We start from the raw sequence: 17,870 nt of genomic DNA on the forward strand, positions 1-17,870 counted from the left end.
AAAGGGTAAAACCATAAAATCTACACATGACACATAAATCAAGGAGTTTTAATGAACATCATATAACAGAAAGAAAATCTTTCAAAGGACATAAAAGCTCCCAGAGAAGATAAATGACACACACACACACCTCTTCCAGAAAGTGAGTGTGTGTTGGGACAGAAGGGAAGGGGAAGTGCTGGCTCTACATGACAGCGTCTGTTATCAGTAAAGCACACCGCTGCCTCCAGATAAACACGGCTGATGGAGTGACCACGAGCCCGGTGACATGATCTCAAACTTGCCTCTGTACTTCAAAGGATACACTTCAATGACTTCAAGTGAATCAAAAACAGATTACTGCTGCATGTTGTGCTCTGCTGCCGACTCTCACTGCTCTGGTTTGTGTTCATGACACTTGTTTCTAGTCCTTGTTTCTTTCCGCTGCCATGCCAGGCAACTCTAGACCACCTGCACAGTGACTCATTTTGTCATGTGCTGCTGGTTTCCTCATATTGTCTTTGACTTCATTCTGTGACGGTCAATCAGTAAGCAGCACAGCCAAACACACTTCATGCACTAGGGAGCACCCTAACCCTAACTTTATTAAACAATGTTTAAACCGAGCCATTAACCTTAGCATTTAATATTAAATGCATTACTACAAGGGTAGCTACTTTAAGGAAAATTAGATTTTTCTGGTATGAAAATATATGATCAATAATAATAATAATAATAATAATAATAATATGCATATAAATTAATATATATGAATGCATTTATATGCATGTAATATTAATGCAAAATCATTTTAACAGCACTATTTTTATTAATGCAACGATTAATGCAGCGCATAATTTCTGTTTCAGAGTTTCCATGGGTCCTTAAAAAGTCTTCTTTTTTTTTAAGGCCATAAAAAACATCTTAAATGGTAGGCTACAAGAAAGTCTTAATTATGATTTCAAGAGGTCCTAAATTTGGGGAGGGAAAGACAAGAATTATTATATGGCTTAATGTGACGATTAAACTTCAAAAGGCGATGATTTTATTGAATGAATATGATTGCTGCACGTTTCAGAGTCTGCGCTGCTTTGTTTACAGTCAGAGAAACCTGCTTCTGCATTCTTTATGTTCTATGTTGAGTATGGTTTCACTAATAACAAACAAACATTTGCATAAAGCATCCATATTTGTCCACACCCATGTTGATTAGAGTATTAAAAACTTGAAGAGTATTAAAAGGTACACTTATAACAGATAAAGATGTGTTAACTCAATTATGCAATTTATCATGATTAAATATTTTAATATATTGACAGCCAATATATTAGTTAATATTGATTAACCAATATATATATATATATATATATATATATATATATATATATATATATATATATATATATATATATATATATATATATATATATATATATATATTAAAAAGATTTTAATAAAACTATATTTTTAGTTAATAATAAAACTTTTTATTCAATGAAAGAAAAAATAATAATTATAAAAGAGTTATAAATCCTGTTTTAAATGAGCCACAAAATGACGCAGGTTTTTGCCTCGGAGTAATTCAATCCCAATTCTTTTTCTGTTGATTCAAACGTGGTAGTATTAAAACACACAAGGAGTGTTTGAGGAACAACCTTTTGGTATTTGACACACCCTCATAAAATAAAATCTGACGACAACGGATATTAGAGAAAACATTCATAGATCATATCAGACTGCTAAAGTAAATTTTCCACTGGTTTAGATAAAAAATTAAATTAAAATAAAAATAAAAAAAAATCAGATGTGTGAACATTTTTGCAGTTGATTGAGTATTATATTAGCTTACTAAATTACCGATGAAATACACGCAAACATATGAAAATAGGTTATCATTGTACAGAATTAACTTCTTTAGTTCCATTGTGAGCTAGTAGTCCATTCGTGACTGCTGTGAAAGCAACAATACTTTAATTGTTAAATGTAACAAACAGCTCGTGTAACACGGAAAGGCTCGCTTCACGTTGGGCGTGTGCGTGGGCGTGCGGTGGGCGTGGTCATCCATCCGCTCATTTGCATATGAGTCACGCTCGCTTTATAAGAAGCTGACGGACGTTTCAGGGACGGTTTTCACAACTTCAAGAGAAACTCCGTGCTTCGCGGTTCTAATGCACGTTTCTTTTCATTGTTCTGGTTCAGTTATGAGCAGGATCATCTAAAGACACCCCTTCATTCATCTGAAGAGCAGAAGACCGCTTTCACATTACTTCTAGAAGATAAAACCGTCAAGGCACTCTCAAAATGTGAGTATACGTTTTGTGCGTGTTAGTTTCGTTATATTCTAATCTTTTAGAGTAAAAAGGATTTTATTTTTATTTTATTTTCTTGTATTATTAATTTCATTAGTATGTATATTACCCACATACTACTGGAAGCTTGGTGACATTATATATATATATATATATATATATATATATATATATATATATATATATATATATATATATATAATAACAATGTAATAAAAAATCTCTAATAGTCCATGGGTTAGCAACAGCACCTGTGGTTTGTAATCTTTAAATCCTCACCTCATTCAGTTGAAACATCCATTATTGTGAAATAATATGACAAGTAGATACTTCATTGTGACGCGGTCATAAAGATATATTTCCATAATCCTATTAGTAAAAAACATTCAAATAACTGCTTTGTATATACTGTAAACAAGATATAAATGTCATCTTCGTCTATAAAAATAGATATATAATTTTACAATAAAACTGCTATATTTTTTCATATTCAACTTGATTTGATGGCATAATAATCAAATAATCACTTTTGATTACAACCTTTATGTATTGTTATGCTACCTTTTACTCTGCAGTCCTATATGTATCTAAATTGTGTTTGTATTGTTATGTATTGTATTTACAAAAAATAATCTATTCCATGTAAAATAAATGAAACAAACTCCTGCTGCAACGCAGCCCACTCGATTATGCAAAGCGGAGATACAAAACTTCACATTTTTATAAGTAAAATCACATTTGAATTTAATTCTTTACACTTTGTTTTAAAGTTTTGGTCACACTTTAGTTTGAAGACCAATTCTCACTATTAACTGCAACTTTTGCCTCCATAAACTCCCAACTTGCTGCTTGTTAATAGTTAATAGTTAATACGGCAGTTGTTAAGTAGGATTTATCTATTCGATTTATATCTATTCGACGTCCAAACTAGGTCCACTATCTCGACGTCCAACCATGACCTAACTTGGCCATTTTTTTAAGTTTTTAATATTGCTGAAGTGGTTTGTTCACGAGTCACGGGTTCACATTTCGCTCTTCTCTCGTTTTTCTTACCTAGGATGACTGCCAGAGAACGATGGCGAGTTTACAAGCGCATCAGCTTCATGTTCTTCCTGGCTGTGGTCGCACTTACTGTGGTTCACAGAGGAAACATCACCTCCATGCAAGCTGGGATCGAGAGACAGGCACGGATGGAGCTCATGGTGGAGGGCGGGAAAAAGGACCTGATTAGTGTCAGCTTCTGGAAGAGCGTTCAAAGATCCACCACAGAAAGTCCGGGAATAACCCAAACGCAAGGCCCCAAGAGCTGGGACGTCACCAGCTCCAACTGCAGCGTCAACCTCAACTTCTCTTCCTCGGAGTGGTTCACGGGTCTGGAAGACAACTTCAAGCAGTTCCTGCTCTACAGACACTGCAGGTACTTCCCCATCCTCATGAATCACCCAGAGAAGTGCGCCGGAGACGTAGACTTATTGATGGTCATCAAGTCGGTAATAACACAGTACGATCGACGGGAGGTCATCCGGCAAACTTGGGGCAAAGAACAAGTGATCAACGGGAAAAGAATCAAGACGCTCTTCCTTCTGGGAACATCTTCCAACGAGGAGGAACGGGCGAACCATCAAAAGCTCCTGGAATTCGAGGATTACATCTACGGAGACATCCTGCAATGGGACTTCATGGACAGCTTCTTCAACCTCACCCTCAAAGAGATCCACTTCCTCAAATGGTTCTCCACCTACTGCGGAAACACCAGCTACGTCTTCAAAGGCGACGACGACGTGTTCGTCAACGTTCCCAACATCTTTGAGTATCTGGAAGACAGCAGAGACTTGAAGGACCTCTTCGTCGGCGACGTTCTCTTCAAAGCCAAGCCCATTCGCAAAAAGCAGAACAAGTATTACATCCCGCAAGCCTTGTATAATAAGACGCTCTACCCGCCGTACGCCGGCGGAGGCGGTTTCCTGATGGACGGACCGCTGGCTCGGAAACTCTACGGGGCTTGCGAAACTCTGGAGCTCTATCCCATCGACGATGTGTTTCTTGGGATGTGTCTGGAGGTGCTTCAGGTGACCCCAATAAGGCACGACGCTTTCAAAACCTTCGGGCTGGTGAAGAATAAGACCAGCCGACTCAACAGGGAGCCGTGCTTCTATAAGAGCCTGATAGTGGTGCATAAACTGCTCCCGCCGGATTTGATAGACATGTGGAAACTGGTCAACAGCGACTTGATCTGTTCGCAGAAAACGGACTTCTTGTAGTCCAGGATTCATTCATAGATGAAGGAAACAAAATGAAGGATCTGTGGAGAGGACTTTGAGGTTCCTCAAAGATAACAAGCTCTCCTTTTTTGAGGAGATTTCTGAACAATATTTTAACTTAATTTATGTACCAAATGACATGGTATAGTAACGTGAATAGGGTTCATGTTATGCTGGTTTTTGGGAACATTAAGGCTACAAAACTAGAAATATCACCCCAAATGAAAATAATCTACTCGTCATCATGTTCATCATGAAAGTCAAAGTGGTCTTGTTGTTTTGGACCCCGATGACTTCAACTGTACAGACAAGATGAAAATCATGGCAGATTATTAATTTGAGTGAAGTATGACTGTATGTCACAAGACAAAATGCGATTGTCCCAAACAGAAGGAAATGAGTCTCTACCTCACCATTTTTGTTTAACTCTGCCCCTCTGTGGACGAATGTTACCTTAAAAGGTTTGTAAAGTGCATTCATCAAACAAGACCATGTTATTTCTGCTGCAATGACATACATTCATGAAGTTACAGTATATATTTGAATGATCAAGAGGTTTTATCTCTTAGAGCTTTTATTTTATTTATTTGCCCATAGATTTAAGATGGATTTGGTAGAGGGTTTACTTTAAAACTGTGAAAAAAAAAAATCACACTGTCTGGTACATGTAAATGTTGACTTAATTTATGAAATATCTCCTTGGATCGGAGCAGGCGGAGTCTGGTGTAGGATATTTAATTGTACTTGAACGTTACGCAAAACAAGGACATTTGTAATCCAAACTACACGGTCTGAATGTGTAAAAAATGACTACACTGACTGAACAATGGATTAGTATTTGTAAATAAAAAATTCTTCAAAGCGACAAAAGTGTTTGATTATTCCTGATTACATTATTCCTTGTAACAAGAATTCAAGTAAAAGAACAAAAATGAGCATCTTATTTGAAAAAATAAATAAATAATCCTTATTTTTTACGTATGTGTACACATTTTATTTCATTTCTACAGTAAGGTTTTGTGTTCTGATGTGTATGATGAAATTCCACTGTTTAATAATATGCACATAATGAAGAAAGTATAATTTTATATATAAAATGTACAGTATGTTGTCTCGGGGGAAAGTCTAAATTTAACAATGTATATATTTCAATAATTCAAATATACATAATTTATAACAATTTTTTATGATATCTCAGCTACAAAATACAAACTATTTTGTTTCAGATTTGATTTCAACATTTCATATAATTTGCATATAAAATAAATGATAAATACTAAAACTAAATACAGTGTTAAAGTAGATACATATCAAATACTATGTTGTTTTGAATACTAATATCACTGATGAAGTTGACTATAAATGGTGTATGATTTCTTGTTCAATGTTCTTTTCTTTCTTTTTTTGGGGGGGGGGGGTCTTTGTTTAAAGTCAAAATGATGCTGAAATACAAAAAGGAAAAACTGAAAAAAATAAAAACAATTGTATTCTAAAAACTGCAAAAGATAGACATCTTGACATTTGACACCAGGATTCAGTAATCCTTTATTTGACTATAGACTTGTATGCGGTACCTATGAAAGGCAGTTCCGTAAACTGAGATCAGGTTATGCACGAGAGCTCAAAGCCACACGTCACATGACCGTGCATTCATAAGATCAATGGATCAAGCGGTCCAGGTTTGACAGTTAACCTAAATCTCAAGAGATAAAATAAGATGTGTGACTCCACTGTAAACTCATGTCTTATTATCAGGTTTGGCAATGGCTTTTCATTCCAGAACGAATGTTCAAATGGCAATGACATTCTTGAGAAATGGGTTTTCACATTTCTGTCAACATTGTGAAGAGTGCCCAAAACTTGATCATACAATGTCTGCTTTGAAAATAAAAATAAAAAAACATGGATTTTTAACATGAACTACCAAGTTTTTAACATAAAAAGTTGAAAACCTTTCCAAAATCTTTAAACACTGTTAAGACAACACGGTCTCACTCCAACTCCTCATATATTGACACTTGGGTCAGGACACCTTGGCATCAATTTTTGACACATAGGGTACCCCTTTAACATCATTTTTAGAAGCACAGGGTCCTCCATTGTTTTCGGTTGTTTACCATAATTTAGTGGTTTTCATGCATTTGTATTAAATATAAATAATTGTATATAAATGTATACTTTCACTGGAGCACGTACCCCCACCCCTACCCTTACCCTAAACCTTGCCACTTCTGAACAATATAAAACACGTAACACAGGCAAATAAGAGTACAGTCACAGGTATATTTTTTCAAAAGCCCACCCATAAACCAACAGTGTAAAACCATTATAAACACGTGGTGTTGTATTCCAAGTCTTCTGAAGCCATACCATACCTTTATGTGAAGTAGAGGGTAAAACATAAGGAACAGCATTTATTTGAAACCGAAACGTCTTTACAGTTCACTTTTGATCAGTTAAATGCATTATTGATGATTAAAAGTATTATTATTAAATTTTATGGATCTTAAACCTTTGAACAGTAATTTTTTTTTTTCATAAATGTCGAATTTAAAATCAATAATTTGATTGACTTTGTGAACCAGACAGGCTTTTGAAGCTGAAACACTGCAAGAGAGATCTTAAAAAGATATGATACAAACATGTGATCAATGAAAGAGTAGAAACAGGGTCAAATATTCACACGGAGCCTCTTCAAACCTGCTGAACGATCGCCTCTGGGAAAATCTGACCGGTTTCGTCCCATAGACATGCTGGAAATCCTGTCTACTAACAGTCAAACTCGACTAACACGAGCAGAGAGAGGAAATCATCGGCTCAGAGTGACTTATGTCAGCCGAGGATACATGAAACCTTCTTTGCAGTTTGTGTGTGTTTATCTAATGTTTAGAAATATTAGTTAGGACCGAACAGAGCTTCAACGTTAACACTATAAAGCCAAGATGTTTAACCGCATTACACAACATTTTGCATTTTGGCGCCAACACTTAAGAGGCGAACTCGAGGCGGCCGCGTGCTTTCACAAATCGACATGAGGTTAATAAACTGATGGGAAAAGCGGGGAAAATCAGTTAATTTACCTTCCACACAAGGAGCTGAGATCGCAACGAGCCCTTTCTGCAGTGTTTCAGTCCTCTTTCTTGAGGAGTCTGCCATCATCTGGCAACCACTGACATTACAGCAGGGGATTATGGGTAAGAAGATCGGAAAATCTTCAGAAAACAAAAGTTATTCCCCTATGGTTATTACTCTCTTTTTGAGGGTCATTTAATCTACATTACTCAAGAACAAAAACACTGCCAGTAATCGTGCTTCGATCAACAGAAGCGCAATTTACAAGTAGTTTGTTTCTGATTACAAATTACATGACAAATTCTTTACGATTTGACTTAACTCGTTTATCCCATTAATTTAAACTTATTGTGTAATATATTGTAGCATAGGGATATAAAGATACGATAAAGAAAATGTAAATTAGTTGTGATTGATAAACAGCATTAATCATTACACTAAGGTTTCCGGCTAGTAAAGTAACTGCAGGGGATTTATGAGTTTAATTAAAGGTTAATTAAATCGAGATAATGTCAAATGAAAATATAACATTTTAAAATCGCATTAATCGAAACACTTTATGATTGTATATGGTATATTTGTTTACCTGCAAGGCATGTGACCATTAACCAACGTCACAGAACCGCGAACATGCAAATTAAAATATTTTAAATTCTCAGGGGAAGTTAAAATAAATACATCAGTTGAATGAGGTTCAGCTGACCAAAAAGAATTGGGAATCCCTGCTTTTCATGTAAGAAACAAGAATATGTGCAGTTTATTTGGAAAGACCAAAGCCGTTACATTTTAAGGCGTTCATTACAGTAAAATTACACTAAAGGACTGAATAATATTAATTCACTACATGCACTCACTATAGGGTTAGGATTTGGCTTATGGTTACTCACATCCAAGTATGCATAATTATAATAGTTTGTTTTACTTGTAAAATAAAATATATAAGAATCACAAGAAACCAGAGAGTTTAAAAACCATGTTTAATCAAAATGGTTCTTTACATTATGAAAAATCTGAACTGGAAAAGAGCAAAACCCTCAGTCACAAGCCAAATTTGGTTCATACATCTGACATTAGCCTTACAACACACTTGTTATCCATCTTAATCCCATTCAAATATTTCATATACATTTACACCTCTAAATACTAAATCGGCGTCAATTCCATGTATATGTTACAATATGCTTTGCACATTAAAAAAGGTACAGCACATTAAACTAGCATCTAAAGCAAACTTAAACAGAATAGTGAAAATTAAATAAAATTTAGAGGGGAAAGGAAGGGTGGGGAGAGAAACCGCATAAAAAAACTAAACAAAAATAAAACAAACGACAACAACCTGTTGCATGTACAACATGTACCTAAACCAGCAGAGCATAATTACAACATTCACATTTAATCTTCACGTGGATGGCTGGGACATTTCAGAATCACACAGTTAAGAGGGAGTGAGGGGTCAGGGGTCACTGTACAGTTACTGATGCTTCCTGGAATGTCCTAGAAACGCTCTGACAAAGTGGATTTAAGCAAATGGAAACAGTTCAGTTACAGACTTAATCATCAAACTTGATCTTCTTCCCTTGTGGTCGGTCCCCGAATCCACCTCGTCCACCTGAAAAATAAAAAGACCACTTGTTAAATTTATAGTTCAATTAAAACCTAAAATCTTAACCTTCAAAATGGCTCCGTGCCAAATCAGTAATGATTTGCGTTTGCATTCACTAGTGTAAATCCTCAACAAATAGAAATACAAGAAAAAGAAAAAATTAAATACAGGAGGTATCATTAACATTAGATAACAAACAAGGAGACATGATAAAAGTTGATGCAACTAAACTAACATATAGAAATAAATCTAGTATTTCAATTAAATCTCAGTTTTATTGTAAGTTTAAACTAGACAAACTACAGCCGAAAAAAAAAACATTTATAGAATACAGTAACAAACAAAACCCCACCCCCCAATTAAAATAAAACAAAGTACAGTATAGATTGGTATTGGTCTATCACTAAATGACACCCACCGCCTCTTCCTCCACCAAAGCCGCCGCCTCTTCCTCCTCCGAAGCCACCTCCTCTTCCTCCGAAACCACCGCCTCTTCCTCCTCGTCCTCCCCTGAAGCCACCACCTCTTCCTCCTCCGAAACCACCGCCCCCTCGTCCTCCGAAACCACCTCGTCCACCACCACGTCCTCCGAAACCACCTCCGAAACCTCCTCGGCCGCCCTCGCCCTTGGGCTTGGCATAGTCCAGAGTGACTCTGTTCCCGTCGATCTCTCCATCATCCATGGCTTCTTTGGCTGCCTTGCAGTCTCCTTCGCTGTCGAAGTCTACGAAGCCAAACCTGGAGTGGGAAGAAACAGTTTTCAGTAAAAATCCCAAAGGAAAAGCATCAGCAGTTTACACATCAAACAGCATCATGTCTCACATCAGACATGGGTACATCCCAATATGGTGGAACCACCGGTTTAACTGCGATTTCAATCTACTTCTCGTGCGAATCCATACACCGCCACTGGACTGACAGAGAGGAGCTCATGAGAAGCAAAGAACATGAAGGTATCAAACACGGCCGTACCCTTTCGATGATCCGGTGTCTCGGTCCATGACGATTCTGGCGTTTACTGCTCCGTCAAAAGCTTCTTTCAGAGACTGGTCTGTGGTGTCCTCTGACAGACCTTTGACAAACAGGGTTTTTGTTGGCCCTACAAACAGAGGGAAAGCAGTTAGCATTCATGAAAAAAAAAAAAAAAAAAGTAAAAAGCTGGTAAAACTGGAGTGAATAAGCAGCAATCTACAAACCAGAGCCTCCTCTTCCTCCTCCACTGCTTCGGTCTCTGTCGTTCTGACTGTACTCTAATCGGATACTCCTGCCCTCGATTTCTGTGTTGTTGCAATTCTCCATCGCCTCCTTGGCATCCTCCACGCTTTCGAACTCCAAAAACGCAAATCTGAAAAATTAAAAAGAAAAAAAAAAAGACATTAGACCAAAGCAAAGTAGGCACATCAAAAACAAGACACTTGAATGTGGCTATATTCAGGGATGATAGCATAATGTTTAAATTTGTTGCGCTGTAAAAAATTATGTCCCATTTACACAAACAAAACTGGTGTGAAATTAATGAGCAAATGGCTGTTAAAGCGAACTAACATTTGCATGTTACCAATGCAACTTTAAAATAGTTTTTCTCCATTAAAATGTGAGAAACTGACCAATCAATAAGACTCAAAGCTTTTCGGTCAACACAAACAGCAGAACATTCCAGGTTTCAAAAAAGAAAATTTAGAAAGGTCCCTTTTTCTTTTCCCCCCCCAAACGCCACCTAGTGGCAGAGTATAATCGAATTTGGTCAAACTTTTACTTTTATAGATACTGGTCTGAATAGAGCGTGCAATAAAGAAAGAAACAGCATTGGACACAAGCAGTTGTAAAGTTCAAAAGATTTCACAACCTCATAGAATCTGAATCAATTCTAAACCAGTTCAATCAGGAGTCAAACATTCTTCCTTATGTTCATTTAGTGAACAAAGAAAGAAAAACTGACCTTCAGTTTCTACAGCAAACATTTTTATCTAGACTCAAAGGCCATTTAGGACAAATACTTCACAGGCCTTATTTAACGGTCAAATCACCCGACTCAAACCGTCTACACATGTGTGACTTGCGCCTGACGTACCCCTTCGGTCTGCCGTTGTTCTGTGGTACTCTGATGGACACGGCCTTCTCAAACACACTCTGGAGGGACTCTTCACTCGCGTTGAACGACAGGTTGTTCACAACCAGGATTTTGTTTGCATTACCAATGGCTAAATGAACAAAAGACATTGTGTTAACAACATTCACGATAAATAGAGCTAGAACAGATCCAGTCCAGAGTGAGACGAGTCTAAAGCGCTCACTTCTGCCGCCCTGCCGACTCTTCTCTCCAGTGAAGTCTATGATGATGGAGCGGCCCTGGACATCTGAACCCTGCGCCTCCTCCAGCGTCTTCTCAGCGATCGCCTCCGTCTTGAACTCCAGGTATGCGATTCTGCACCCAAAGAGAGCGTCAGTCAAGTATTCATTTAAAAGAGGTATTTTTAATAATGCAAACAGCCAGGGCTCAGTCTTACCCTCTGCTCGAACCGTTGCTGCCCATCGGGATCCTGATATCAGTGGCCTGCTCAAAGACTTCCTGCAGTTCCTCCTGTGTTATGGAGTACGGCAGGTTCTTCACGAACAACGTGCGTGCATCTCTCTCTGATGGAGGAACAGTGATTAAACGTTAGCATCCGCACCCTCTGTGTTTGACTAGCACTTAATCGACGACTCCAGATCAGCACTTGACTATCGTAGACCCACACGGCAGTTCAGGAAAGTGAAAAGCTGTCATCATTTCTGGTTGGATTTATGTACAAAAGCGGCAGCTGAGGGGACATTACCTTTCTTGTTTTCCTGGGAGTCTTCTTTGCTTCTGGCTTTGTCCAGTTTCAACGGTAGGCCCATTAACTTCTTGCCATTGAGCCCCATAGCCTTCTGCAGGTCTTCCTCTGATGCAAAGTCCACATAGCCAAATTTCCTTCAAAAGATAATTGAATTAGGAATGAGTCACAACTCTTTTACAATGACAACTGACTTCGAGTATATGCAACACCAACTGTGTCCTTACTTGCTCCCGCCAAGTCGGACGTCCTGAATCTCAAGGCCTTCCTTCGAGAAGAACTTTGTGATTGCGGACTTAATTTCATCAAAGTCTTTATTGGAGTTCAGGTTACCCAAGAAGAGACTGAAACCTGAAAATGAACAGCAACGTCAGTTCGCCAAACCAAGACAAAGAATAACTCTTTTCCCTCTTAAACCAGCATCAGAACTGATATGAAAGCTCACATCACAGGTTTCAGTATTAAGTCCCTTAAATCATCATCATATGTGGTTAATGCTCAAGAACACAAGCATTGAGAACAGAAGTCTCACCTTCGCCATCAGTTTTAGCTTTCTTCGCTGGTGGTGTTCCCTTCTCTTTTTTGGCCTCGGCCTTCCTTTTCCCTGGAGTGACCGGGGTCTCTGAAGAACAAACCCAGAACAACTGAATTAGAGAACAGGAAGTGACCAGTGCAGTCAAGCTTGAATAACACAAAACACTGAAACCATCACGAGTCAGGAGCACGACACACAACACTGAAGAACGGACACATTGGGACTTGATTAAGCCTTTTCAACTAAAAAGGAGAACTATTTAAATTGTCTAGATGTAAACATATCAAGTTTAAAACCAAGTGTACACCTATTGATCTATTACTGGAATTATTGTTTCTGTTCTTAACTGCATAAAACATTCTCTGAACTCATCACAATCTGTATCCTAACAGTCATGCCTTAATATTTTAAACCACACACCTGATCAGCATGAAAATCATAAACCAAACTCAAAATAGACTAATAACTTGACTGCCATACCGTCTTCCTCTTCATCATCCTCATCGTCGTCATCATCATCATCCTCTTCTTCAGACTCCTCCTTCGCCTTCACCAATCCTGCCTTTTTGGCTGCAGGAGTCGTGTCCATTTCCTCCTCTTCTGAATCAAGACAAACATACAGGACAAAGGTTAAAAACTATCAAAGAGGAAAACATCAGGTCATAGAATCAAACACATGCAGTATTAATTCCATCCAGTCACACACACCATCATCATCATCATCCTCGTCGTCATCATCATCATCCTCGTCAGACTCCTCCGCTGCGGGGGCTTTAGCAGCAGGGGCTTTGGCTGCGGGTTTAGCTGCCTTTTTAGGAGGCGGGGCTTCTTCCTCTTCAGATTCATCTACATTCAAACAGAGACCGTGATTAACACAGAAAGCAGACACACTCATAGTGAGAACGAGTTCACTTCAGAACGAGTCTTTGACTCTTCCTCAGTGTATTTCGCACCTTCATCCTCATCGGACTCCTCGGCAGGAGCAGCTTTCTTGGCCGGAGCGGCCTTCTTTGCCGGAGTGGCTTTAGCAGGTGTGGCTTTAGCAGGCGTGGCCTTCTTGGGAGGCGGAGGCGGCTCTTCCTCAGATTCGTCATCTATGAAGACAGGAAATGGAGTTGAATGTCAAATGGTCTCAAAAACACTTAGACACACACCATCAATCCTGAGACATTATCCTACCATCCTCGTCGTCGTCATCATCTTCGTCGGAGGACTCCTCAGCAGGCGCTGCCTTCTTGGCAGGAGTCGCCTTGGCAGGTGCTGCCTTCTTTGGAGGAGGAGCTTCCTCTTCTATGGAGAACAATTGGGAAATTATTCAAATTTGACCTTCAGACTAAGAACACGGCCATGAGAAGACAGTCATGAAAATCAAGGGGCTTACCAGATTCTTCTTCATCGTCGTCATCGTCACTCTCGCTCTCCTGTTTGGCGGCAGCTTTCCCGTTCTTCACTGCCTTCGCCGGAGCGGCTTTCTTCTTTGCTACAGCCTTAACTGGTGGCGCCTGCCGAATTGAAATTTAAACCTTAGTATTAATCACTGTGCGGATGAATAAATTGTGATTTCTAGATCAACTCCTCACCTCTTCTTCCTCATCCTCACTGTCCTCCTCGCTGGAGTCCTCTTCCACTTCCTTGGGAGGTGGAGGTGCCTTTTTCTTAGGAGGCGCCTGCTTTTTAGCTGCCTGCAAAGATGGATTTGTGGAGACAAATTATTTAGGGAGTCTTTTAAGTAATGCAATTATACTGCTGTTTATCATGTTTTGAGAAACATATGTAATGGGTTTCACTTGAAATGTGCTGCGACTTATTCCAAAACACCTTTTAGTTTCGCTTTAGTTTTGACTTTTATAATGGCACTAGACTTTATATATTTTTCCATTCCCGTTTCTTAACACCATTAAAGACTTACAGTGGATAGTAACTGCTTTAATAAAAGCAGGTTTTAATTTTTATTGTATTAATGCAGTGAACAAACTATATTTAATAAACATGCATTTATCTCCAGGGCAAGTTTGAGACACAGAAAATGTTTGGAGGCGTGGCCTAAACAAAACACTTTTTCCTTCCGTTTCAACTTAAAATGCGTCAAAAGAACAATAAATACTTCTCAAATTTATTTTTACATAATATATACTTCGGGATGGGTATTCGTGTAAAACTTCTACGCAGTTGAATTTGATAATTGCACATGTTTGCAAGTTATAACATCTTGTAGGACTAGTATTAAATAACTTGTCACAAACAAAAACTAGTAATAATATTAATATTACGTTCGAGTATATAAATGAGTAATGTTAAGTTTATTTAAATGAATTCGAAAAGCACCGCATTGCGCGTGAAAGTCCCCGCGTGGACGAACCCACGTGGGGTTCTCGTTACACGTGGAAAACCCACATGCACGCGATCATACCGACTAGTTTACGAGTCTATGTATACACACGTGGCAGGCTCGAATAAAATACACGCAAATCACACAATGTGCATTAACTGCGAGACGCGGGTTAAAGCAGCGTGGTAAATGTCCGCTCATCCGCTTCAAAGAGCCAAAATGGAGGCGTTTAGCATCGAGCTAACATCGCTACACGGCTCACGTGGCGAAGGCGCGATTTAGCGCGAAACCACGACACTGTAAAAACTCGGAAAACCTCGCTTGCAAACTATTGCTGATTTTACAAAAATACAAAACGTGTCACATACACATGAAAAAACACTTCATCATGCGTGTCAGCTGAGGCCTATGAAGGAGAAGCGTGGCCCGTCCGTGTGAACCGAATAACTAACAAAAACGGCTATTAGATAAGAATTAATTTATTCTAGACGCAACTATTTAGCATTATAAATCAACTGCATTCTTTGTGTTTACCTTTGCAAAGCTAAAATACACACATGATCGATATTCATGTTTCGCACATGTGGGCCTTCTTCACCTTAGAGAAGGCGATACAACGGAAAACAGAACATCTCGCGTTTCGACCGTTTACATTTAAATCTAAATATGAACTGTTAGAATGTGTTTGCAGATATCTTACCTTGGCAAGCTTCACCATGACTGAAGGTTGTTTTTTGGGTTTTTTCTTAACTGTAAGGCTGATAACGGGAGAGTGGCGCAGGTAAAAACCGTTCAGTCACACGTGGTTCTCTGTACAGGACGGAAAAGAGCGCTCGCATACGCTTTTAGTACGTCCAGAGAAGCCCCGCCCACCGAGCACGCCCTCCAATGATATTCAACGACGGGAGGTCCGAGTCGTTTCCGCGAATCGGTTCTTTTAAGCAGTTCGTTGCGATTCAGTGATTCTTTAATGACACCATCACGTGGTCCATAACATTCTGTCGCAGATGGCAAATAAATACAATTGACAATATTTCGTTGTAATTTATCTAATAAAGCTAGGAAAAACGGCCCCGTCTGCTTTTAATTTTAAAGTCTAAGTTAGGAATGAAAATAAGATAAAATGATTACTAACCCGATATTGTTATCGTGTAACATGAAAATGTTTTTTATTTTTTTATTTATTTAAATTTTTTACTTTCTGTCGTGTTGCCGAACCGGTTAATTTTAGTGAATCAAAATTATACATGCAGCAATACAGATGCATTGCTCGGTTCTCAAACAATCGACTCCTTTGAGCCGGATCTTTGTTGTGTATTATAACATTTATGAATCATTTTGAGTGATTACTGAATAAATCAGACTTATTCGTCAAATGAAAATGAACCAAGTTGTGTCATGTTTTATCTGTCTTCAACCACACTTTGTTTTATTAAACAATATACAGTCTCAGTTTACTTTATATATATATATATATATATATATATATATATATATATATATATATATATATATATATATATATATATATACACACTGTATATGATATGATATATCACAATATAAATTGTTTAAAAATCATGATTTTAATGTTTGAATAGCAACGCCCAACTGAAAAATGTTTTAATGAATCTGATGACTCAAATGGCTCCTTTTTTGTTGTTGTTAGTTCAATTAGCATACTACTAGGCCTCTTACCCTTTTATTATTTCTCATGTTCATATTTATTTTTAATGCACATTAGCTGAATATGTTAACATTGTCTTAGAGTCGTTTCTATTCAATGAATGCATCAAGCTTGTTAGCAAAAGGTTCATAGGTTCACTCTTCAATCTGAATCACTCGGACAGTTCATTCACTCACTGAGGCATTTGAAGCACTCAATACTTACCAAAAGCACAAATATAAAGAAGCTGAACTATTTATTATTTAGTTTTATTTAATCATCGAAAACTTATGTGAAAAGTATCGAAATGTTTGATGAAGCGATGAAGAGTTTTCATCTGTGTGCAACTTTATTCAACATGACATGTTCACACAAAATATTAAAACACTGTAGGCAAATACACTAAAGAACTTAAGCTTATAATAATTTAATACTGTAAAAAAATATTAAATTATATTTTTAAATTATGAACTTATATCCTGTAATTCTGAGTTTATATCTCAATTCTGAGTTTATATCTCTTGATTCAGAGTTTACATCTGAATTCTGAGTTTATATTTCTCAATTCTGAGTTTATAAATATCAATTCTGAGTTTATATATCTCAACTATGAGTTTAAATCTCAAATCTAAATTCTGAGTTTAGATCTCAATTCTGAGTTTATATATCTCATTTCTGAGTTAACATCTCTCAATTCTGAGTTTATATCTCACAATTCTGAGTTTATATTCTGCAATTATGAGTTCATGTCTCAATTGTGACTTTATATATCTCAATTCTGAGTCTATATCCCTCAATTCTGAGATAAGATCTCAATTCTGAATTTATATATCTTAATTCTGAGTTTATATCTCTCAATTCTGAGTTTATATCTTGCAATTCTGAGTTTACATCTCAATTCTGAGTTTATAGCTCTCAATTCTGAGTTTATATATCTCAACTATGAGTTTAAATCTATCAATTCTGAGCTCAATTTATATCTCACAATTCTGAGTTTATAACTCTCAAATCTGAATTTATATATCTCAATTCTGAGTTTATATCTCTCAATTCTGAGTTTATATCTCTAAATTCTGAGTTTATACATAAAATCTGAGTTTATATCTCTCAATTCTGAGTTTATATCTCAATTCTGAGTTTATAACTCAATTCTGAATCGATATCCCACAATTCTGAGTTTTTATCTCAATTCTGAGTTTATAACTCAATTCTGAATTGATATCCCACAATTCTGAGTTTATATCTCTTAATTCTGAGTTCATATCTCGCAATTCTGAGTTTATAACTTGCAATTTTGAGT

General features: G+C 37.4%; 2 protein-coding genes and 2 non-coding genes across 6 annotated transcripts; 1 reads left to right on the plus strand and 3 right to left on the minus strand.

The window, feature by feature from the left end:
* The first annotated feature begins 2,085 nt into the window (after positions 1 to 2,085).
* On the plus strand, positions 2,086 to 5,414 carry LOC113049606 (UDP-GlcNAc:betaGal beta-1,3-N-acetylglucosaminyltransferase 7-like). The gene is made up of 2 exons (XM_026212099.1): positions 2,086 to 2,282; positions 3,346 to 5,414. Coding segments are annotated over exons 1-2 (1,206 nt in total). The 5' UTR covers positions 2,086 to 2,280; the 3' UTR covers positions 4,550 to 5,414.
* A 3,167-nt stretch (positions 5,415 to 8,581) lies between these two features.
* Positions 8,582 to 15,757, minus strand: LOC113049607 (nucleolin-like). Of its 3 annotated transcripts, none has more exons than XM_026212101.1 (17): positions 15,605 to 15,757; positions 14,156 to 14,257; positions 13,957 to 14,077; positions 13,755 to 13,865; positions 13,529 to 13,669; positions 13,284 to 13,421; positions 13,056 to 13,172; positions 12,573 to 12,662; positions 12,268 to 12,391; positions 12,041 to 12,177; positions 11,732 to 11,858; positions 11,519 to 11,649; positions 11,296 to 11,425; positions 10,421 to 10,569; positions 10,197 to 10,323; positions 9,643 to 9,962; positions 8,582 to 9,230 (listed from the first exon to the last, which is right to left on the minus strand). In XM_026212101.1, exons 1-17 carry the CDS (start codon positions 15,620 to 15,622, stop codon positions 9,172 to 9,174), a joined length of 2,142 nt encoding a protein of 713 aa, XP_026067886.1. In that variant the 5' UTR covers positions 15,623 to 15,757; the 3' UTR covers positions 8,582 to 9,171. The 3 variants fall into 3 exon arrangements, with proteins under 3 accessions (XP_026067886.1, XP_026067887.1, XP_026067885.1); XM_026212102.1 differs by having other exon boundaries at positions 9,712 to 9,962; positions 13,056 to 13,175; XM_026212100.1 differs by having other exon boundaries at positions 8,583 to 9,230; positions 13,056 to 13,175.
* Positions 10,036 to 10,165, minus strand: LOC113050082 (small nucleolar RNA SNORA75). Its single transcript, XR_003276725.1, has one exon. It is a non-coding gene; the product is annotated as a small nucleolar RNA SNORA75 (small nucleolar RNA).
* Positions 12,457 to 12,532, minus strand: LOC113050083 (small nucleolar RNA SNORD82). Its single transcript, XR_003276726.1, has one exon. It is a non-coding gene; the product is annotated as a small nucleolar RNA SNORD82 (small nucleolar RNA).
* Positions 15,758 to 17,870: the final 2,113 nt, after the last annotated feature.

This window comes from Carassius auratus, chromosome 30, assembly GCF_003368295.1.
Source record: "Carassius auratus strain Wakin chromosome 30, ASM336829v1, whole genome shotgun sequence".
Classification (NCBI taxonomy): Eukaryota; Metazoa; Chordata; class Actinopteri; order Cypriniformes; family Cyprinidae; genus Carassius; species Carassius auratus.